Here is a 24,594-nt window from a genome sequence, read left to right as displayed (position 1 = left end):
TAGGCTGTGGATTAGTTGAGTGAAATTCTTACAATGCTAAAACAATTGCATGTCTCAAAGACAACTCACTGGCAATTCTAGAGACAGYGTTTACAGAAAAAATTGCATATTGGTGTTCATATTAATTTTCATTATACACAGTATTTTTGCATGTAAAACATAAGTGTTTTTAACTGAAATGTCATTAAAATAGTAGCTGTTGTATTATTGCTATGTTAAAGGCAACCAGGCTAGTAACTTTACATAAAAACTCATGCCTATTTCTGCACATACCTGCACAATCTTATTTAATTCAGAAAAGCCCAGTTAAGGTTATTTCCCCCCCTTCCATTTTTCAAACAGATAAGATACTGCTGAATATTCTCCAGAAAATAGGCTGTCTTTCCGTTTATTATGCATCGATTAATTTTTAGAGAAAAATGGGGAGAATCTGTCTTACTTTTTGCCACCTCAAACCATAGCCCCATTCACCTCTCCTGTCTGGCCTCTGTTAACTTTTAATTAGTCCATCTTCATGCACCTGTTTCAGTCCTCCTTAGTTGTCTGTAGCTCTTGGAAGAACACATACAGTAATAAGATATTAAACACTATTCTTGCTCTTTTGTGACTTCTTTCTTTCATTTAAAGCACATTCTGGGACTTTCAGGAAGACTCCTGTTCTTTGAATAATACTTCTGAGAATCTGAATACTGAATTATGAAAATCTTGAAAGTATGGTACTGACTGAGAGAGACTGCTATGACTCAGAACTATCCCATCTTTTATTTTGATAACATCACAAAATTGTAAAACAGAGTATTAATATACTATATGCATGTAATAATAAAAACATATTTTACTATAATTTGTACGTCAAAAAGTAATATTTTATGTCTTAAAAACACATCACTGAAATGAAACAAGAAAGCTGAAACAGACCAGCTCTCACATTAGCCCAAACCAGTATGTTTTGGAGTAGAATGAAATTTATGAAAAATTTGGAGGTGTTAAACTCAGAATCTTTATATTCCTCTAACTCTAGTATTAAAGCCAATGATCTTTATTTGCACTTGGAAACAATTTCCTAAGACAATGGAATTTTCTATTGTCTTAATTTTGCTCCATGCTGTAGCAGTTAATCTTGTTTTATCTCATCAGCTTCCACCACTAAAATGTTCATCATATTTTTCTAAACAATTAATCCTAAGTTAGGCAGGAAAATCTAACTAAAAACCTTAGGAATGACATTGAAAAGCTCACACAGACTGTATGCAGCCATTTCATGCAAATGTAATCTTCATTAGAGAAGTCTTTTGCTGAAGAAAGCTATGATACTGCTAATATGCTGGCCCTTCATTCTTTTGTCATAATAATTTTTCTTCTACATTAATGGGAAATATATTAAAATTATTTTCATCTTCAGCTGGAAGAACATAGGAACAACTCTTAATCTAACTACATCTTTAGATTTCTAGGAAAACAGACTTTTTTGACTGCAAAACCAGTAAGGCAAGGGAACAATTCAGATTATCATTATCTCTGTAATTCACAGGTTCAGGACAATAACTTATTAATATGAAATCAAATACTAAAACACCTTCTGGATAACAGGAGAAATTTGTAACTTGCTCTGTCAATTTTGCCAGTACATTAATGTTAAAATAATTGCTTGCATCTGGTACAAGCTGGGCACCAGTTCTGTGRAATGCTCCACTTCATCTCAGTACAGTTTTTGCTAATGTAAAAAGACTGTTTTAGAGGTTATAAAACATTAATTTGTTTTGTTTCCCTTCCTCACCTGACAGCCTAAGTATATTCTTTAAAATGGTAATACAATTAATCAGTATGGTGGCTTGGGAATTTGATGTAAAATGAATACAAAAATCCAATTTCGGAACTGCCAAATTCACTTAGCACAACTAACAATCTAGTTTAAGCCCAGAGAACACCAGCCCTGAAAGAGTCAATAACAACTTTTTTCAAAACTACTAATGTACATATAGAACAAAATAAAAGTATGGCTTCTTTACAGAACATTAAGTGCTAAGCATTTCAGAACAACACCATTTTAAATAATATAGCTTAGAGTAAAACTGCCAGAATATTTGGTTTTCAAACCAACTCCTTTAACATATAATCATATTTGTGATTATGTTCACTGCAGCTAAGCGGAATCTGATCTAGAATGAATCCTGAACTTGATGATTGGTGCTTGCAATAGTCTAACCTTTAAAAAATTAAGAAATTTTTCATTGGAAAGGACATTGCTGTTTTTATGACCTCACAGTAATACATGCCTTGACATTTTAATTTCTTTCTGTAGGTATTGTATATACTACCTAATCCAATAYACAAACACCATAGACATTTTCCCTGAGATGCTAATACAACAGCAAAACAATTGTGTAAAAAATAGAGCAATATCTGCTACTCATATTACAAACATATAACAAATTTACATATCCCTATGTATGCACTGGTTTGTTTTTACAGGACTAATGTACTATGACAATATCTACGTATTCTTCAGCAAAATATACTGAACAAGTCTTTGAAAAAGAATGTTGTTCTCAGAATTCATTCTTTGATAATGCAACTAGTAAGGTAAAAATTAATAAACAAAGAAAAAAATTCAGAAGAGAAAATGACTTTTACAGTTGTTTTAGTTCAAAATAGATATCATATATGTACAGCAAAATAATGTAAAATAGCTGTGTATTCCTCTGTGCCTGAAAAGAGCAATGAAAATGCAATTGTCTAAATATAGCCTCTCTCTGCTCATTAATATTCCATGAGGCAATTATGATAGCCTCAAAATAATTTATTGAAATTATTAGATAATTTTAGCAAATAATTCTCCTCTGCAGAATGTGGATAAGCAATTTACTAAGAGTAYTCATTATCCCTGACATGAGCAGCATCACTCAGTTTAATACAGAGGTCATATCGCATTGCTTCATTTTGATCAAACGGATGTTTATAGTCCTTAAAATAAGATTTCCTAAGTATACACAATATTTAGAATTTCAAACATTTACTTCAGAAAAACACAGTATTGTGGATGGGCAAGCATAACCACATTATTTGTTTGATATTCCAATGTGCAAACCAGAGAAAGTAGCAACCGTTCGGGAAAACACAGATTTTTCTGCTTCCCTCAATTCCCAGAACATCCAAAACTGAAAGGATTGGGAATAATCCAAATTGTAGACCTCGACATGTAACACCTCTAACAAGACAGTGGGAAAGAGGTAGAGGAGCAGTGAGCTTGGAAATTTTGAAAGGCCTACAAGAAGGTCTCCTAATAGCCTCTGCTGCAGAACRTATTTTATCAGTATCCTCCACTGCAAATGAGTCATTTCTACAGTCCTGTAAAAAGGCACAATTGGACTCAACAATTAAAAAAAAACAAAACAAAAAAACCCCATAAAACTGTTAACAATTTATCTTCAAGATAGTAAAAAGCATCAATGATATTCTAAAAGAAATGGTGTTTTATCTTCTAATAGGTTTGTTCTTGAGGTCTAGTTACTTAGCATTCGATTATTAATACTATCCTAAAAGTGCATTCAAGAATAAATTCTGGCAATTGATAGTCAAATGTAAACATTCTGTTCTAACACTAAATGTACAAGTAATTACATACACACACACACACACTGAGAGTATATATGGTTCATGATAGCATGTATCATAAACTCGGCTTTATTGCCATAAATATTTTTGTACACACTGAATGCCTAAAAAATTTTAAATGAACTTCCRAACTTCATCAGTTCACAGCTCTGAGGACCTTTTTTAACCTAAAATAACTGCATGTTATATATACATTTTCTAGATGACTTCCATAAATGCCACATAAATGAYACCTGCTTAACATGTCTGACAGCAGAAAAAAGATAACATTTATATCTGGCTTGTTGAATACAAATAAGAAATCAGAAGACTACTGAAGTGCACAGATATGGCCTGAAATTACCTGGAAAATACTAATTTCTTGTGCCTTTTGCTACTTCTGACTTGTAAATCAACTTCTCTGAGGCTTACTGCCTATTGCAAAACAATGTTCAGAAAGCTTTGATAATAACTCAAAGAAAAAGATATATATACATAATAGTATCACCAAAGCCAGTCTCTGTTGTATTTTATTGTATTTCTATTCTATACTATCTCATTCTATTGGCTTATACATTTTATTACTACTTTTTTATTTTTTACTTTCACAGATGATCTCCTATATAAAAAATAATTATCAAAGCTCTTTTTGACATTACAAGAGTTCAGAATAAATAAAGTATTTGTTAATTTCCAAGACACCTGACTGTCCRGGGTTTTAAATAATTCCCTGTCTAGCATTTTGTTCCTGATAGGGAATGAAAAGCATCACATCAGTATTTCAGAGCCAGACCTYGCCTGCGACAGTCTCCCTGTATGGTGCAATATCTCTTCAAATTAATTTAAGGCTTACGCAGAGAGAGCAATGTTGGCAGAACCCAGTCTTCACCTAAATCGGATGATTGCCAAGGCCTGGACTCAAGACTCYGCCAGAAGCAACAGGAATGGTGTTAGCATCCCAAGAACTACTAAGAAAACACCCTTCACCTTTCATGTGAAGACCAAAATACAAAGCCAAGACCAAAATACAACAAAATCTAAGATGTTCTCATCAAGTAATGCAACAGGTATTTTAGTAAGACTGGCAATAATACCAACATCCCTTTGGTGACTTATTTTCTACCTTCCCACATGGCTTATACACTCAAYTAAAAATCACCATGCTTATAATCATTCTGTTTAATATCTGTAGTATATTCTGACTTCGAAGTTTGGGCACCTCTATCACATGCATACACTGTATAAATGAAGTTAACCAGATGTGCTTCTCACTTAATTAACGGAAAACTTGACATATGAGTGGCTTTAATTCTAGCCAACTGTCATGTATATGCCTCTCTCAGAAACGTAAAGAGATTTCACTTTCAAAGGATCCAGCCTGCACTTTCATTTTTGTGCTGTTTTTTGAAGTTCTGAGCTCATCTGTTTTATGTAATGTAACTGCAGGAATATTGCCTCTGAGTTAACTCTGCGATAATTCATTCTTGGTACCGCCGTAATTGAGCAAACAGAAGCTGCTACCAGAGSCATTCTTTTCTATTATTTATTGTAATATTTTTCATAATTTAATGAGAAATATTTCAAAAGCAACATTTTTATCCTTTCATGTTAAATTAATTTACAATGCTATAAGCCACAATGAAGACAGAGAAATCATCAGCAAAAAAGCATGCTAATAAAGACAGATTTCTTCAAAGTTTCAAGTGCTTTTTAACTAAACTCTTTTTTTTTTTTTTTTCTGCCAGGTCCAGCTTGTCTCCATTCCTTCTCATTCTCACTTATTTAGATATGTAATGAAAATTACATTACAATGAAAAAGCAGAAACTACATTGGGAAAAAGAAATTGGGAATATAAGATACTCTTTCAAACRACTCTGATATGTATCAGTACATTTTATTCCTAATACCTGCCTGTATTTGGCATGGAAAATGCCACCCTCCAGCCTGATGTTACAAAGATCTTGGAAAAATATCAACAATCAAATTAAAGAGGCCTCAAAAATGAAAATAAATAAAAAAATAAATAAGAGAGCCAAAATTTACAACTTCCTCTCCCTTTCCTCCCTCTCACCCCAACGTCTTGTTCAGAGTCTCCGTACTGAGCCAGATGGGAGAGGTGTTGAGATCTGCAGTTCCTTCTAGTATCAGTGGGACTTGCAYCTCTCAGGATTACACTTAGTTTAAAGAATACACTTCTGGAAATGTTACTACGGGTGCAAGTTTGCTGTAATTTCTAAGAACAACATGTTGCTTCTTTTCTTTCTGGCCCTGATCACAGAGCTGGATTGAGACTTCARCCACCCTGATATCTGCTGGAAGGACAACACAACAAGGCACAAACAGTCCAGGAGGCTCCTGCAGTGCATTAATGATAACTTTTTGACACAGGTGGTGGAGGAGCCTACGAGGAAGGGTGTCCTGCTGGACCTTGTCATTACCAACAGAGAGGGACTGGTTGGAGATGTGAAGGTTGGGGGCAGCCTTGGCTGCAGTGACCACGAGATTGTGAAGTTCAGGATCCTGCATGAAAGAAGTAAGGCAATAAGCAGGATTGCAACCCTGRACCTCAGGAGAGCGGACTTTAGCCTCTTCAGAGACCTACTTGGGGAAATCTCATGGGTAAAGGCCCTGGAAAGAAGCAGGTCTAGGAGAGCTGGCTAGCTGGCTCTCCATCATCTCTGAAAGGTCATGGAGAACTGGAGAGGTGCCTGAGGATTCAAAGAAAACCAGTGTYACTCCAGTCTTCAGAAAGGACAAGAAGGAGGACACATGCAACTATAGGCCAGTCAGCCTCACCTCCATCCCTGCAAAGGTGATGGAACAGCTCCTTCTGGATGTCATCTCCAGACATATGGAGGAGAAGAAGGTGATCAGGAGGAGCCAGCACGCATTCACCAAGGGGAAATCCTGCTTAACAAATTTAATAGCCTTCTCTGATGGAGTGACTGGCTGGGTAGATGAGGGAAGAGCAGTGGAYGTTGTGTCCCTTGACTTCAGCAAGGCTTTTGACACTCTCTCCCATAACATCCTCCTAGGTAAGCTCAGGAAGTGTGGGTTAGACGAGTGGAGAGTGAGGTGGATTGAGAACTGGCGGAATGACAGAGCTCAGAAGGTCATCATCAGTAGCGTGGAGTCTAGTTGGAGGCCTGTGGCTAGTGGAGTTCCCCAGGGCTCAGTACAGGGTCCCATCCTGTACAACTTATTCATCAATGACCTGGATGAGAGGACAGAGTGCCTCCTCAGCACGTTTGCTGATGACACAAAACTGGGAGGAGTGGCTGACACACCTGAGGGCTGTGCTGCCCTTCAGAGAGACCTGGACAGCCTGGGGAGCTGGGCAGAGAGGAACCTCATGAGGTTCAACACRGGCAAGTGCAGAGTCCTGCAYCTAGGGAAAAACAACCCTATGCACCAGTACGAGCTGGAGGCTGACCTGCTAGAAATCAGCTCTGCAGAGAAGGACCTGGGAGTGCTGATGGATGACAAGTTGACCATGAGCCAGCAATGTGCCCTTGTGGCCAAGAAGGCCAATGGTCTCCYGGGCTGCATTAGGAAGACTGTTGCCAGCAGGTSGAGGGAGGTGATCCTGCCCCTCTACTCAGCYCTGGGGAGGCCTCATCTCGAGTACTKTGTCCAGTTCTGGGCTCCCCAGGACAAGAGAGACATGGAGCTSCTGGRGRGAGTCCAGCGTAGGGCTACRAAGATGATCAGAGGGCTGGAGSRCCTGCCCTATGAGGAACAGCTGYGAGAGCTGCAAGGGCCTGTTTAGCCTGGGGAAGAAAAGACTGAGAGGCGATCCTATCAATGTGCGTATTTGAAGGGAGGGTGTCAACGGGATGGGGCTAAACTCTTTTCCGTAGCGCCATGCAACAGGAACAGAGGCAATGGGCACAAATTGAAGCACAGGAAGTTCTGCCTGACCGTGAGGTGGAATTTCTTTACTGTGAGAGTAAGAGAGCACTGGCACAGGTTGCCCAGAGAGGTTGTGGAGTCTCCTTCTCCGGAGACATTCAAAACCCACCTGGATGTGATCCTGTCTACCATGCTCTAGGTGACCCTGCTTGAACAGGGAGGTTGGACTAGATGATCTCCAGAGGTCCCTTCCAACCTCAACCATTCTGTGATTCTGTGTTTCTGTATGATCCTGTTTCTGTCTAGGGCAGCGTGCAGCCCAGCAGCACTTAAGTGAAAAAAAAATACCTTAGGTTAGATATCTAATAGGAAACAGAAGACAAAGAAATAACAAATTGTGCTATAATAGCTCACACTGCAGAAATGGTATTTCTTGGCATTTTTTTTCAGATGGTATTAACCCTTCAGATGTTTCCTTACTACTCAAATTCAAGCCTAAAAGAAAAAAGCTATGTTTATTTTTTGGACCAGTCAAAAAGCAGGGAYTTAAACTCTTACTTAGCAGACATGGAATTACAATACCACAGTTAGAAAGGAGAGAGGAGCCATGGAGGTTAACATGCTGCTGGGTCTGTAACTGGCAGGACCGAAGTGAGAGCAGGCGCCTTCCGCAGCTTTGATCTGGCACCTTCCAGCATATTTCAGCTTATTGGAAGAAACCATTTGCCATGTCATTTACAGGCTGGTGAAATATTCTGATCTAAACCGTAAAATAAACAGCAGGACAATGGTAAGATTCCCCCAGCAAAACCTCTTGGAAGTTCAGCAGTGACACCAGTGACTCAATCGTCTGGTGTTGCACGTAGTCCCTGAAGATGTGTGTCTGGCTGTTCTAACTGCTTTGCTGCTGCACTGCGAAGTGGTTCCTGCATACCAGTAACACAGTCATTAAATTTGYGTCCAAACTACCAGCAAGAGGCAGTAATTCAGTTTAAGCAGGTTCAAAACTGTACAAAACATATGTCATTTCCGGAGATTTTATCCTTCATCTGCTCAGACTCGTTAACTTGCATATTGGCTCCATTGGCAATATTACCCTAGAAGATGTAATATCTGACTCATATATCAGAAATTAAATTTCTGGCATTAGAGAAGAACTAGTCTCTTTTGAGGGTTAATTAAGTATTCATAATTTTACAATAGGTAATTATCAGGGTCATCTGGGAGAAGATATTTTTGACTGATATCTACGTGTCGATCAAACTTCTATAATACCTGTGCAGACTTTAACATATGGAAAAATGCAAATTAGGAAAGGTATCAGAAAATAAATCATCTTCTGAGCTGATTATTGTGGTAGCTTCTTGGTACTCATGGATTCTTTTGTTTTTGCATTATCTTTTCAATTATACAGGCAATATAGCATCAAAGTAATTTATTTTTAATCAAGACTCCAGATGCTTTCACTCACATACAAACACCTCTGGTGACTGATAGTATATCAGACTAAAAGCACTCCAAATAACCAGCTGATTTTAAAAGCAATATATTCCGTTCTATTATATTTGTTCATAAATATTGCCATTCTGCCTTAGAGACAGTAATCTGGTCAGTTGAAAGCTTCTGCTAATTTACTGAGGCAAAAATGGAGAATTAGGTTTCAGATCTCTTCTGGCATTTGGTCATTCCTCCAGTCTCTGCCATTACTGTTCTGATCAGCAGAGTTATTCTACACAAAAGAAATGACACAGAAACCTATTACATTATAGCAGCCACTTCAATATGACTTTAAATCCCAAAGATTAGCAGATCTAAACCATCACAAATCATCCCAAACTCCTGGTGACTATTAAATCAGACCTTGAGAACAGAGTTTGGCAGAAATGGTACTGTGGTTGAAAAGGCCTGTGCTTGGTACACCAATTTAGGCACCCAGTGTCATCAGCTAATTAATTAACTAATCTTCTTAGGTTCTCTCAAAGTCAGAGGAGATAGAGGCRTCTCCAAAGGACAAAAAGTCCTAGCTCAACGGGGCTAGGCTGCCCCCTGGAAGGGCTCCTCCCTGACCTGTGGAGAGCTAGGAAGGACAAGCACCTCCGCTCGGGCGAGCTGGCTGGCAGTGACACAAGTTCAAAGACATCTTAGACTCTTGTCCACAGACTAAAGAGGTAAAACCATGAACTGCCAGGGCACTGTTAGTGAGATAAATGTAATGGAAGGGAACTTACATTCGAGCAGCTGAATTGCTCTCCAGAGTCCACTGTCTCTTCCGATCTCAGTGCGAGCTTAAACATCTAACTCGCACTTTTATCATAGACATTTAAATATAGCTGTCAAAGCCGACTCCCACCCTCTCATCTGCTGCATTCCCACAAGGACAGATGGCAGACATGCAACAGACTGGTTACATGGCCCCTAAAAATGTAAAGGCAGACAAAACACTGAAGATACAACATCACAAAATTTCCATAACTTGGTTACTGATCATATAGCAATTGCTACTTGGATATAAACAAAGGAACCTATGGCTGCTTGCACCAGTGCTTGAGGACATCTCCTCATAACTGTATTGAAGAAAATCTGATGATGACAAGGTTATTCGAGAAAATACAYAGCCCACAAGATGAACGGGTTATTTGAGCCCATTTAATCCTAAAAAATATATGAGAATATAAATGAATATAGGAATACATATAATATATATAATAGAAAAATATATAATAGAATAATTCAAATGATCCTAAGTCTAATTTCAAGTGTCATAGGCTATAAATAGTATCATTAAACCTCATGCCAACCAGCTCAATACTGCTATTTTAAGGTACTTGATAGATAACGCAACATCAAACAGTTCCCATATAGAGAAAAGTACACATCAAATCAGAGAACTGAGAACATAAACCCAGAAATTATTAATCTAAAAAAAAAACTAATGTGAATTTAAGTAGCTCTATATTTTCATTACTATATTCAACCTCTGCAAATGCAGTTTTAACTATTTTTCAAAATATATATAATTTTATTGGTTATTATACTAGCAATTACAGYGAAGACAAGCCCAACTCTAGGTAAGTTTACTGCATCAAAATACAGCAAAACCATGACAAATAACCATACAGTGTTAAGGCTATCATTTCAGTTTTTCCAGACAACTTACATTTTACCCAAAAGTGAAACATTGCCACTACTACAATCTTCCTTCTGGAAGTTGTGATTATTTCCAGTGAAATCAGATGATGACCTACTGAAATCATCATAAAACAGACTAGGTTAATAGTTCTGTCCTATTAATGACCCTAATAAAAATCTCCCATTTAGCTTTAGCTCATTCATCCTGTTCTTTGGATGTGGGGGAACTGTTTTCAAATAGGTTAAACAAGAATGAAGTAATGATAAGGCCAGGAGCAAATGCTGGAAGTGTGATCTCTTTTGGTGCTTCTCAGTAATAAGTGCAARCCATCTTTTCCATTCTATCTCATTTGTATTTGTGATTGTCCATGCTCTCCCCTAATAATTTTACTTAATAAAACACAGTCTCATGCCTCATTCTAATTCTTTTTCCATCTAATCTGCCTGTGAAAAATCTGCATTTAAAGCTGGGAGGGTTTGAATATTGATCATTTGTGTTGCTTGCAGGACAAAAATTATTGAACTAGAACAGTGGTAAAATATGTATCTTTCATTATTTCTACTACAAAATTTGAATTTGGTGCAGCTTTTTAAGGCTGTGTCTATATTATCAAGGAACATATTTGAAGTTTCACGCAAGAGAAGTCCACTTCATATGCTTTAAGGCTCTTCTGCAATACAACCAGAACATGGTAAGTGAGAACAACTGGAGGACTTGCTCCTAAAATGTGCTCCTGAACTGAAATAAAACATTAGTACAGCCACACCCCAAGCAAATCCATTTTAATACTGCTTTGTGTTTAAGACTCCACTCTTTCTGACTGAGCCTTCCCACAGAAAATTTTGAAGAGTAACTGTTTTATATGAGAAATGCAATGAGTTTCAAGGAGGATCATCAGACCTCTGGAGACTCTTCTTCAAGTTCTATCATCAGAAGACAATATATGTAAGGTGACCTCCTTATCTTTGACACAATCAGGATCTTTTTTGCAGACAGTAATGTGTCAGGGCTTAAACTTACCACATCGCACTATACAAGTGAAATCTCAGAGCCATCCTTCTGATGTGCTCAATAAACTTCTTCAAGAGAAAAACATAAGTCAACTCAGTATGCATATATTATATTATTCAATCCTTTTGACAAATGAGGTTGTCTTTTCACTTGACTATGAGGAGCTATGTAAATTAGAAATTAAAAGAAAAAAATCTCTTTCTTCTTGTCTGCAAACGCCCATTTTATATGTGAGATTTCTGACAATTAAGAGTTGATTATTTTCCTGGGAATAAGTTTTAAGAATACTTACATCTTACTTTACTAAGTACTAGATCAATTAATAAAGTAAGCATCTTACCATATGAAAGAAAAAGTAACATTGATTAGGGTTTTAAGTTCAGAAACAAAAATGCCAGAAAAATAAATGTATCCACTCTTAGATAAGCTGCAGCATGAATATATTTACTGTCCTTATGATAAAGATTATCCAAACTAAATTAATTAAAAGAAAATGATTGATAAAATTAGCAACCTTTATGTATTCCGATAATCTGTTTGCTTTATTGCTGATTTCCTGACCACTTCTCTTTGATATCTACCTCAGAAGAACAGCTGTGGCATTGCCTTCCCCACTGAGACTCAGCATCTAAACTTCTCTGTGAACGTATTCAGCTTTCCACAAACGTTGCACCATGCAGTAACTTGACTTTACACAGCTGCTCCATTTCCCATCTTTTCTTCTCTTCTTTCTGTGTTATTTCCCAGAGCACTGAAAGCCTCCCATTTCTCCTTTTCACATCCTTTCCTACATCAAAGCATATCATGATATGGAAACCACTCTGAAATTACTACTGTTTGTTGACTCAAGCAAAATCCCAGTCTCAGAAGATAACAGGAATAGTAACATGTTAGTATTACAAAATACTGCTTGACCACATAAGGGGCTGTTAAGCAGTTTTAATGAAACTGTTGCCGCTCTGAGGGGAGAAAAAGAAACCACAAACCATCAAGCCCAATCCAGATGACAAACTGTAGGAATATAAAACTAACATAACTACAATTGTTCTCACAACTCATCCTCAGTATGCAYTTCAAAGCATCACCATTTGCATGTCCTTCAGGACTCAAATGTTTAAACACATAAGTGTACACTTCTATTTACGTAAGAAGTTTCATTGATTTCACCAATTTTATTCATGTTCATAGGATGGCAGATACACTCTTTGAGCCCACAATSTCCTTATCTTTGTGCCTTGTATAGCACATTAATCACAAAGCAGTTGAAAGGTATGATATTAAAGTGTGTTAAGATGCATCATCAGCCCTTTGTGCCACTAGATTATTTTATCTATTTATAGTTCATAAAACTGAAAAAAAACAAACAAAAACCTCTCATACAACCTGAATGAATACAATCCTGGAGGCAAAATCTTTTTTCCTGTTCTTCAGGTACATTTAGACACACTATACACTGGTATTTTGTCAGAGCTAACAGAAGTTACTGTTTTAAGTTATGTAAGGTGCTTCCTTCCTCTCAACCAAATTCATTCAATTAAAAGTACAGGTATTAACACRAAACACTATTATTTTACCAAAATATAGTGTTGTAGCAGCAAACTAGGAACTTTTTGTGAATAGACCTAACTGGAAAAACTGTGGACTGCAGGAATAGGTCTCAATTATGAAYTGTGCTAGCAGTTCTCACTCAATTCCCTAAAGCATCAATCTGGTAATACACTATCAAGGTAAACCTCAATCAAAAATATTTTTTTCAGATAAGCCAACATTAGCATAGTAAAGAATCACTTGGATGATAATTTGTGAAGAAAACTTTATTTCAGGCATAAGAGCAATAGACTAAGGCAAATATACTTGGAGGCCAAATGTCAAAGAGTTTGATTCTGAGCATAAGGAAAGAAACCCCAATTTCAATTTCTGGTGCTCTGAAAAATGCTTGTACTACTTTCATCATTCACCTCTAGTATTTACCTTTCAATCTCCCCAACAGTTCCTACAAGCAGAAGTCATGAAAAAAATTATAATCATTTTTTATTGTTATTTCTAGTTCTTCACTTCAGCTCTTTCTTTTACTATTCCTCCTCAATCACTTAAACACATCATTTGCAAACTCCTGAGAGAGCCTTATTAAATTTTCTGAAGAAACAGCAAAAAAGCTTTCAGTTTTTCAATCTCTCATGTTAAAGWTTTTCCATTTTGAAAATATAAGTAAAAGTTTATTAGGCTACAGAATGACTATCTGTCTGGCCAATGTTTATGTGATCAGATCAGAGATCACAGAAGCACAGACTAGTTGAGGCTGGCAGGCACCTCTGGAGATTGTCTAGTCCAACCCCCGGCACAGAACAGGGTCACCCAGGGCAGGTTGATCAGGGCTATGCCCAGTCAGGTTTTGAACATCTCTAAAGATGTTCACACCCATATCACAACCTCTCCGGGCAATCTGGTCCAGTCCTCAGTAACCCCCATAGTAAAAGTTTTTTTTTCTGCTTAGATGGAATTTCTTGTGTTTCAGTTTGTGCCCATTGCCTCTTGTCCTGTCACTGGGAACCACCGAGGAGAGTCTGGCTCCGTCTTCTTTACTCCCCCCATCAGGTATTTAGAAACATTTATAAGATTCCCCTGAGCCTTCTTTTATCCAGGCTGAACAGGCCCAGYTCTTTCTGCCTCTCCTTGTATGTCAGTCTCCAATTCCTTCATCATCCTTTTGACCCTTCACTGGATTCACACTAGTATGTCCATGTCTCTCTTGCACTGAGGAGCCCAGACCTGGGCCCASCACTGCAGATGTGGCCTCACCAGTGCTGAGGAGAGGGAAAGGATCACCTCCCTTCACCTGCAGGCAATGTTCTGCCTAATGCAGCCCATTAAATCCATATTTAYTACTTATACAAAATGAAACAAGTCCAAGAAAGATGAAAATCTTTCTTGGTATGATCTAGGTGACCGTGAACTTAGCTGAGATGATAGCAAAGATTCAGGTTTATGTCTTCGGTCTCAGTTCAAATGGTTCTGCGTGTTCTATATCGCAACCATTGCCATAACCTCTATGCATTAATTGGCCATGAGAGAGTTCTCTCTCCTTGGCCAGGAATTTCACTCCTGTCAAAACTAAAAGAGCAGGTTGATAGAGATTTCATCTGATCAGTTTAGCATTTGCTATTAAAAGAAAAGAAACAATCTCCCTCTYCCCCATGAACACCAAACAATGTATGGAAAAATTCTTGTCTAGGTGTTTTCAGAGTAGTATCTACTTCACAAAATCTGCATAATATTCTTTCTCACTGACATAGTATTTTGCCCTGTGTTAGATTAGGCTGTAATAGCATTTGTGTTTAAAATCAAAGTTGGGAAATTGTTCATGCAGTAAGATGGAYCTGACAATTGTTACTCCATTTCAGGTACTATGGAAGAGATTTTATTTCAGAATTGGAAATATATTTCTGTGAAAGGTAAATCTACAGGATTAAACATAAAAAATCCAGGTGGGGGGTGAGGATTATGTTTGATTTTTCAAGCTTTCAGAAAATCATTTCAAGTAAAAGAAGATCAGGAGTATTCCAGTTTCAAAACACAGGAAGTACTGTTGAATGAATTATTATTAAGTAACRTAATTATTATTGAAATCAACTGAACTGAGAAATGCCTCCTCTCTTCCCCGTTGGTCAGGCTCACCATCTAATCCATACACCAGGTCACAAAATTAAGTGTGCTGGGCACACTTATAAACATTCATAAGATCCTCCTGAGCCTTCTCYTCTCCAGGCTARGTAGGTGCAGGTCTCTCAGCCTCTCCTTGTATGTCAAYCTCCAGTTCCTTAATCATCTTTGTGACCCTTTGCTGGACTCACTCTAGTATGTTCATGTCTCTCTTGTACTTGCACCAGCTTATAAAATCAAGCGTGTTGCAATTCTATTTGTAAAATTATGTTTGAAATAGAGTTGCAAAGAATTCTATTGTCTCAGAGCATCTATGCTGCTGAGGAGTAGAGATGAGATAGAACCTGTGTCTACCTCAAATTTCTGTTATTATAAAAACAGCTGCTTGGACACCTGAGATAACAAGCACCTTGAAAATACTGATACGAACTGCAAAGCAAACAGTAAAGAATGCCTTGCCTGCAGTTCACTTCCCTTGCTTTATATAAAAACAGTGCTATGAAAAAATACGGGTACTGACCATACAATTCATTCTTAAATATATTCTAAGGCACAGCATATTTGTCCTCTTATTAACTGMAAAACTCTTGAATCTAATGGAAAGCTACTTAGGTCATTGGCTAAGTGAGCATGAAGATGGTAAAAAAAAGGTTTTCTATGCATTTCATGCTGACAGTATTAATATTGCTTCATTTATCATACGCTGTCAGACTTCTAGTCTGTCTGTGCTACAAGTGCTACATCAGTCAGCATCAAAGATTATTTCAGATACCTTTGGTAACCTGAGTATATAGATGGGAGGCACTCTCACGTTATTGTTTAAATACACATCACACACAGTATTTTTTATCAAAATTCAGTCATAAAATAGGTAATTAAATACAGCTACATGATTAATATAAAATGATTGCATTCCCATTACAACAGGATAAATCCATACTAATTTCAAAATTATATCTAATATTACATAAGCTGCATAAAATGTCAAATACAATTACCACTAAAAAGACAAACCAGAGGAGTAATTAACACAGTTGAGAGTTCATATCACCATAAGTTTGAAAGTAGAAAGGAAAATTCATTATTTTCATCTCCCTCACATAGTGCCATATCAAATCAGACCTCGTGGGGAGACGTGATGTATTTAAATTAGACAATAAAAAGCAACATATAATTATACAACTCCTTGGAGTAACTGGTTTGTATCACTGAAAATTCACCAGAAAGTATTCTGAGTGAGTGAATCACCTCAACTATTACATTGCTGCCAGTTCAGACAAATGATGCATGCAAATACATGCTTATATAAACAAACTGTATTTATAATGCAACAGCTTAATATAATTACATCATCAGGTAATTAGAATGTGCAATTATGTTAGTCTCATCCTTCTCCTGCTTCTGCTAAATACTAGGAAAACATTAATCTTACTTTCTTCTAGCGACATTTGATCTAATGGTTTCTGAACATGAAAAGCAAAAGAAACATTGAAAAATGTGAGATTTCCCCAAACTACTTCTGCTTATTAAACACTATCTGCACAATAAGAGATTATTTTTCTAGTTGTTTAAAAGAATATTGAGAGTTTGAGAGTGTAAAGTAAAAAATGGATGGATCGATAAGGTAGAGATAAACATTTTCGGTGTCACAGAGAAAAAGCTATTATTGATCTGAGAGATTTAGGTTTCCAGTATTGCTAGAAAGAACTCTTTTATCAAAATACTGTTCTCTACTGAATGTCTAAAAATAGAGAAATAAAACAGAATTGTAATAGGAACTTTTCAGCATGCTGAGTGACATTATCGAAGTCCACGCACTTGCAAAAAGAGCAAGACAGAGACCACAGATCCAAGCCTATACGTCATATTGAACCATAACTTCTGTGAACTCTATAAATCTAAGTAGCCAAAGTTTCTTTCAAAMGGCTTGTGAGACAATGATCTGTGCTCAGAAACTAACATTTTATCTTTCTTACTTACTATGGTCTGGCTTCAGGCCGGCTGATGAGAGAAAAAAAAATTATTTAACTTTCCTTTAACATAAATGAGGTTTCAGGTTTCCTGGTTCTTATTCAGATTCAGTGAGCTATCTGCACAGAAAAATACATGGCCTCACTTTTAAAATCGCAATCCGGCCTTTTCTATTTTCTTTATGCCCACTTGTGTGTGCACAAATGGCATCTTCATTGTTACTACGAGTAAGTAGTTGCAGTTTCTTTGCTTTCCCCTTTACTCTGCTCATTAACTCTACATGTTAATTATCTTCTGAATAGAAAACATTAATGAGTATTATCCAAAATTCTGTCATTTCCTGGCTCTTTAACATCTTTTCATGACCCCTTGAGCTTGTCACCTCTCTGGATGATGTTAGTGATCAGAGCATTTGCTGTTCAAAGCTGCTTATGAATTAGTCTACTAGTGCAAGTATTTGGTACACTGACCTGCACACAATGAATATATCACCAGTGTTTAATTTTACTGTCCTAGTGCATTGCTATGTAACAAATACGAAAGATATCTCACTAGGTCTGCAGTGAACTACTTATTTGGCTATGGTAGGAAACTTATGCATGAAATTTCTAACTGCAGTTTAATAGCTTGCAACTAAATATGGTTGTAAATTTTCTGATTTTTTTCCTCCTACATGCAGATACAATTCTTTAAAATTAAAATTCTCAGTTTAGTTTCCGTAAGATGGTGATGGTACGGATTAGTGAGCAAGGGCCCCTTTCCACAGACTAAGTATATATATGCATATTCCTGAAGTTTCAGTGAACTTGAAATCTCCTTTACATGTACAAACTGTGCAAAAATAGTCCTTTTTTGTCTTCTTAATTTCCTTCCTCACTAATGCATTAAAGTGAAGAGCAAAAGTGAACTCTAACAAGCACAGAATAAAGATTGAAAAAATGAGTGCAATAATAATTACTGAGGAATAAATGAAAATCCACCTCTCTTTTCTAACCAGTCAGCTGACATGAATAAAATTGTTTTATTGATAAAATTTTACTTTAAGAGGTAAAGTCCTTAATATTTCCTCCATTATCCAGTTTTGCAGCAATATAAATTGGCAATATTTGTACCACTACCGGGAAAATGTATCTGTTTGTGAGGGGAGAGCTTTGAATATGAAGAGCCTTGATGTAGAGTACTGTGTTATGACTCATGCATATACTGCCCACCTTACATAACGGATCAAATTAATTTTCCTCAATTTCCTAGTTGAGTACTCTCACACAATTTTTCTCTTTTCCGAGGGCCTTTTAAATCATTTCCTTATGTCACTCAAAAATGTTTTTTTAATTTTTTAATGAAAAGTTTCATATAACAAGAATCAGAGCATATCTGACTTGGTGAACTGTGAAACAGTTACTAGGAAGAATAATAATGCAAAAGGTTTGTTTTTCGCTTTCACTAAGTATACACAGTAAATTAAACAGAATCAGGGAACACATCCAAGTCCTGGAATCTGGATGTCTGTACTGACAAAGTGTTGCAAAGGTTAAGAATGGGCATGGCTTTGGCCAGACCAAGAAGCACTCTTCCAGACAAACACCAGGCATGTTTTTAGGATAGACCAGTCCCAAAAGGCAGTTTGGACATAATAATTCTAGTAAGAGAGCTTAATCAAATAGATGCATCTCTTTTTGTGACAGCTGGTCTCAGTGCGAGAGAAGGATCATGGACACGTTTGACTTGCCAGTGTATTCCATCAGTGCCCACTATTTTACTCCCATGCTTTGCTTCCAGTTGATTTTTACCACTACTGTCTATTCACTTTGCATAAAACTCCATCATCATCAGAAAAAATATCAGGCACTAGTGGAGAAACAGAAGTTTATGGAAGTTTGTGTTTTCTCCTCCACATAAAACAGTCCTCCAATAATGGTGAATTGCTAGAAAAACTGTTTTTGTCACTTGAGATTAATGCCAAGTCATCAGAAAAAGTTGTGGTCACAACAACAGCTTCACACATGTTAACACATGCTATTACTGAGTAAACAAATGCATTGCTTGGTTCAAATCATTACAATTGACTTTCCTGAACTTAAAACCTTTGCTATTACTGAAGCCCCTATTCTAATAAGAGACCTGACTAAAAATAATGCTCCAATTACAAAGAACACATGCTAGTAAAAACCTACATCCTTTTAAATTAATTGCAGTTAATTACTATGTTTCAAGTCAGTGACAATTTAATGAAATGGAAGAGGTTGCAAATCTTGAATAGACACTTTAATGTATTTCTTAAAATTTTTTTGAAAAGAGCTTTCTTGACTACGATTTTTAAACAAAGCAGCATTCTGTTTACTTAACCAGACTTCTCCTCATTCCAGTAGAAAAAAACAAACTTTCCTTCTCCTTGAGCAAGAAGAAAAACAACAATTCTAATAGCTGCCAGAAAGGCATCAATCAGACTCCATTCAGGAGAAGGGCATTTCATAATCCACTTGTGCTTGTGAATTACGAGATTTCTTCTCGAGGCTTAAAAATGCTATAAAGCGTTTGACACAAGCAGTGATAYGCAGACGGCCTAGGAAGAAACCCAGGTCCGTCTAAATAGGGGAAGATCAGCAGAAGGCGCAAATTAAAAAACTCACACATAGTATCAAAATATTTCCCCTTTTACTCATTGACTTGAGCCAAAAGCCTAAAATTACGCTGCTCTTGGTGCTGTTGGTATGTATGAACACTTTSGGAGCAAAGGACAAGAGAAGCGCTGTTGTTTTGCCTCTGCATGCTAATGCTCCTTTGGTTAGCGTGCCAGAATCACTACTCTTGCACAGCCAAGATCAGTGAACACAACSATGTTGGCTTCTTGAAGAGGAAACAAATTAACACCCTCCTGCAGTTTTTGCCCTTTGTACCTTGGAAGGCTTTATATTTCAACAGCAAAAATCTGGAAGGAAGAATTGAATACTTAATCTTACAGCTCAATTTAAGTGCAAAAAAACCTTCTAAAGAAAACTCACTGTTCAAAACAATTGTTTACATGGCAGATTCTTCTGYATTTACTGGGGGTGGGAGGGGAACTTATTTTTACAAGGTTTTTTTCCCTTTTTCTCTTCATTTTGTCCTTTCTGTGGATGGTTCTTACACAGAAATCTGTTTTTTAAAGATACAAGTTGAAAAGAGAGCCAGATCTACAAAGTTCAATTACATGTAAGAACGAAGCATTAGATCTAAATTTTGATGAATMTCTATTTTGCCAAATGAGCCATTTTTTCAATGATCACAGCAAAAAAATAAGCTTCTGCAAATACCAGATAATTCAAGTGCTTTAATGCCACTACTCCCAAAAATTTAATCTTGAGAATAGAAATAAATGACCTATATTGGAAATTAACTGTTCTACAGAGAACTGTCTTCCATTTGAAACTGCTCTCCAAGACTATGTCCACTGAAGTCAGGAACACATGGAGRCTTAAATTTTATTAGTGTAAAAACAAATTAAAATATGATTCAAATGTCACTTTTACAGAGTACAATAACCTCTGGATTTTGAGGTATAGTATAATGGAATTTAGCAGCACTTCAGTCAAATAGTTAAAAGCATGGATTAATACAAGAGTGCAAAAAGAAGGCAGTGTTTCCATGCAGCTTCACTTCCTCAACAAAATCACTTCTAATTAGGATTTTTTTGCATTATGATAAATTAAGGAATAGATCCYTCAGCACCTTAAATTTCCAGTTTTGAATTTACTGTCAACATAAAAGTCAAGTACTGTCACGGAATTTTGGATTAAAGGGCTCTGCYTTATAGCTAGTCATCCTACGTCATATTTAAGAAATCTAAGAACTCACATAGGCATGTGCTCCTTCCTCTTGTAACAACTGTAATGAGGACAGCACAATGAAAATACAACTATTTCAAAGGTACCATCTCAACTAATGATTTTTCCCCACCCTCAAGAGTCTCTAGCAYACAAAAATACAACATTCTTTCGTTTAACATTTTTGGTTTTTACAGGAAAAYAATTGCCTGAAAACTGTCTGGCCATTAGCAATGAAAAGTTTAATCATTATCTCTTTTTATTATCTCAATAGAACATGCTGACAAAAATCAGTCAAACACCAGATTAACTTAAGTATTTGAAAGTAATGGAGGAAAACTAATTTGGTTAAACTAAGAGAATAAACTACACACCGTTTATATAACTTCTATAAAAAACAGAAATGCTTCCTAAACTCYTGTGTGACAGGTACACAATTCAGGAATGTAGCTTGGCAGAATAATTCATTTTCAAGAGGTAAAAAAATCTAAATGCCCATTTCAGCAACATTTTATTTTTGYACATTTTTAACATTATGTTTCAAGATAATGTTTCAAATGTAATACATGCTGAAACATGTCAGACAGAATCATAATGTGTTGCAAATTTTTGCAACAATTTCCAAAGCAACACACAAAGGTTTGTAGCAGAATCAGTTCTCATTTTCCAAATAATTTCAGTATTGTTACGGTGAGTAGCTGCATACTGAAAAAAAATCATTCTTTTGTAAATCTGACAGCGAAACACTTACCTGCCACTGTTTCATGAGTTCTCGAACCACTTTGGCATCCTCTAGCATCTTTTCTTTGTGTGTAGCATCCTGCAGGACATTAGCAGTTGTTTCAGCTTCTGTAAGCCAAGCAAGGAACTTTTCCAGATCCAGGTAGAATTGCTGCAGCATTCGCAGAGCTGCTTCCAGTGCAGCTTCACGCTCACTAACCCTGTGCAAGCACAAAAAATCAAATATAGCACTCACAGGAAGAAAAAAAATCTTAATCATTAAAAAAWATATATATATATAACAAAGACACTCCATAAATTTTTCATGTACCGATCAAGGTAAGGGTTTGCAGATACATTAGCTATAATGAATGCACGGCACGYTGTGCAGGTAGAGTCCCTTGCTGTCTTCTCTTGTGAGAAAAAATGGAGTTAAAAAAACAAAGGAAATTACTACTTCTTTGTCTGAAAGTATCATACCTGAAACACACACAACTGAAACAAATCAAAATTAATTTCTCTCTGTTTTAATGAAAGATTGCTTTCTTATTTGTCATTAACACTACTGTAGGAAAAACGTTTAATTTTCAGAAACCACAAAAAAGTTCCTGGCCACTGAACAGCATGACTAATTTAATTATTAGTTTTTATAAATGCAAACTTTTGGAGACTGCATTCAACACCCTGTGTCCTACTACTGAAGATCTGTTGTTGTTTTTTAAATATGAATGCAATATAAACTATAAGAAATATCTCTATCAATTATTTGATAAAAGTCCTGTTTTTAATACAAAGACTGCCTTATCCTTGGTGAAACACTGAAGGCCYCAGCAATTCTGGTGCTGAAAAATCTTTAAGTGTATTTGTATTCTATCAGTATTTATGTGCAATCGAGGTGTCCTACATGTCCTCATTGATTTTTAACATTAAACTTGTGTTAAACACCTATTTAGAAATCTGAACAGCTGAGAATGATATACTGTGCATTAATATGAGTTTGTCAAGGATACTTAGCTATTGTATTACATGCATATTTGTTTAACATAAGCATGATGACTGAGTAATTTTTAAGCTCAGAAAATGCACAGTAAAATTACCTGATAATTTGCACTACTTCAAGTGGAATGAATGCAATTCGATGCACCTGTATGCCTAGTCTACAAACCTATGGTGATCTGAATAGTTCCGGATAGATATAATGTCTAATTTTGTGTATATTATGACAGAGACTAATATACTAGATTTTATCAGAAATAATTTCTCAAATTGTATTTTATCATATCTTTACTGAGTAAAGTCATGAAATTCCTAAGTACTGAGTAAAGTCATGAAATTCCTAAGTGCTAACCTCTATGTCAAATGGCATTTATTATCATGAAGTTGTACTCCTCAAGTAAAGGCATCATCCTAAAACCTAGCACATTAGTTGAACTAAGAAAAAAGCCCCAGATTTGACACAAGGTTTGCCACGTGCCCCTAACTGAACATGTTTTTCAACAAGTACACATGCAATTTGTCACAGAGGACTGTAAGGGCAAAAGATTCAGTCAGTCAGAAGACCACAGAGGAGAGCCACTTCCTTTCAGTGAAAATAAACCACCCTACAAGTCAAATCTCACAATAGCTGTATTTCTATAATGTTTCTTATCCTTTCGCATCTCATTTGCTCTTCCCAACCGTTTTGTGAGAAACGTATTTTATTCTTGGATTTTTTTTCTCATACACTGAGAAAGCTACTGAATGCCTTGAAGCTACGAAGTCATCCGCTGATTCTTTAAAACTGAAAGAAGGACTGGATTCACATCTCGGAGGCACCTGTAGCCACCTAAAAGAACTCGCTACATCAAAAGTGGTCTTCCTGTTCGGTGCTGACTCACTCTGTGTTAGAACGTGTCCCCAGGAGCCTCTTAGGATGAGAGTGAACAACCCTTAGGTTCAGAACGGGGAAAACAGTCTCCTTTCCAACTTTACCCTACATGGAGGTACAGTGGTTAAGCCACTATTCAAATTTAGACAACTGCAAGAAAAAAATCAGTTTTTCTTTTATTAAATCAGAAAAATAACTTCAGAGATATGAGAGATACCTAAATATACTGACAGCATACATAAAATCAGTACAGACTTGGATAAAACAGTAAGAAACAGAAAATTTTCTACCTGATAAATACAGTACTGACCTATATATTTCTCATTTTTAGCTCAAAAATATCTCATTTATTTGATAGAAGTTGGAAATGGAAAAAATATACATAAACCAAAAACAGTTTATCCAGTTCTTCAGAGCAATTTCTCTTCCAAGATATTCTTTATAGTGTTATGCTACTTCAATTTTCAATGTGCCACATTATGGATAATATTAGTGCCTAAAAGTCTTTGTAGAATCAGGCCTAACACTTTCTTTATATGCAGACCTTTCTTTAAAATCTCAAAGGCACATTTCCAGCTCCAATCCACCTGAATTATTGCAAATATATAGCTATGCTCTAATAACAGTGTTCTGCAGATACACTGTGAAATGTAAAAGCTGTGACTGAGGGGTCGTGGTTCCATGGGTGTATATTACTTTTTGCATGGTATCTTGAGAAATGGAACCCAAAGTATATTCATCCACTTGAATAAATACCAAGAACATTTTTAATCTGGAAAAGAAATAGTACTAGTCCTGATATGAAAAATACGTTTGAAGGGAGAGTTAGTAGAAGTATTAACTCAAAATCAGAATTCATGTTTTAAAGAAACATATAGACTACGATAAAAATAAACGGTGTTTTAATGATCTGGACAAAAAATGAGGTTTCAGTTATGAAGAATCTTCTAACAGTTCTATTCTATGATGCACAGAAATACTACAG

General features: G+C 36.4%; 1 protein-coding gene across 9 annotated transcripts in view; it reads right to left on the bottom strand.

Annotated features, from left to right (window-relative positions):
• Positions 1 to 24,594, bottom strand: part of DMD (dystrophin) — a 1,137,868-nt gene that overhangs the window by 249,316 nt on the left and 863,958 nt on the right. For all 9 annotated transcript variants that reach the window (XM_085319436.1, XM_085319439.1, XM_085319437.1 and 6 more), the window contains one exon: positions 21,774 to 21,963. In XM_085319436.1, the coding sequence (XP_085175562.1) occupies positions 21,774 to 21,963 (190 nt within the window). The remainder of the gene's footprint in view (positions 1 to 21,773; positions 21,964 to 24,594) is intronic.

The sequence above is a fragment of the Rhea americana genome, unplaced genomic scaffold, assembly GCF_003343005.1.
Source record: "Rhea americana isolate MKP2758 unplaced genomic scaffold, rheAme1 scaffold_59, whole genome shotgun sequence".
NCBI lineage: Eukaryota > Metazoa > Chordata > Aves > Rheiformes > Rheidae > Rhea > Rhea americana.
The sequence above is the reverse complement of the archived record's forward strand: the minus strand, read 5'-3'. Positions and strand labels throughout refer to the sequence as shown.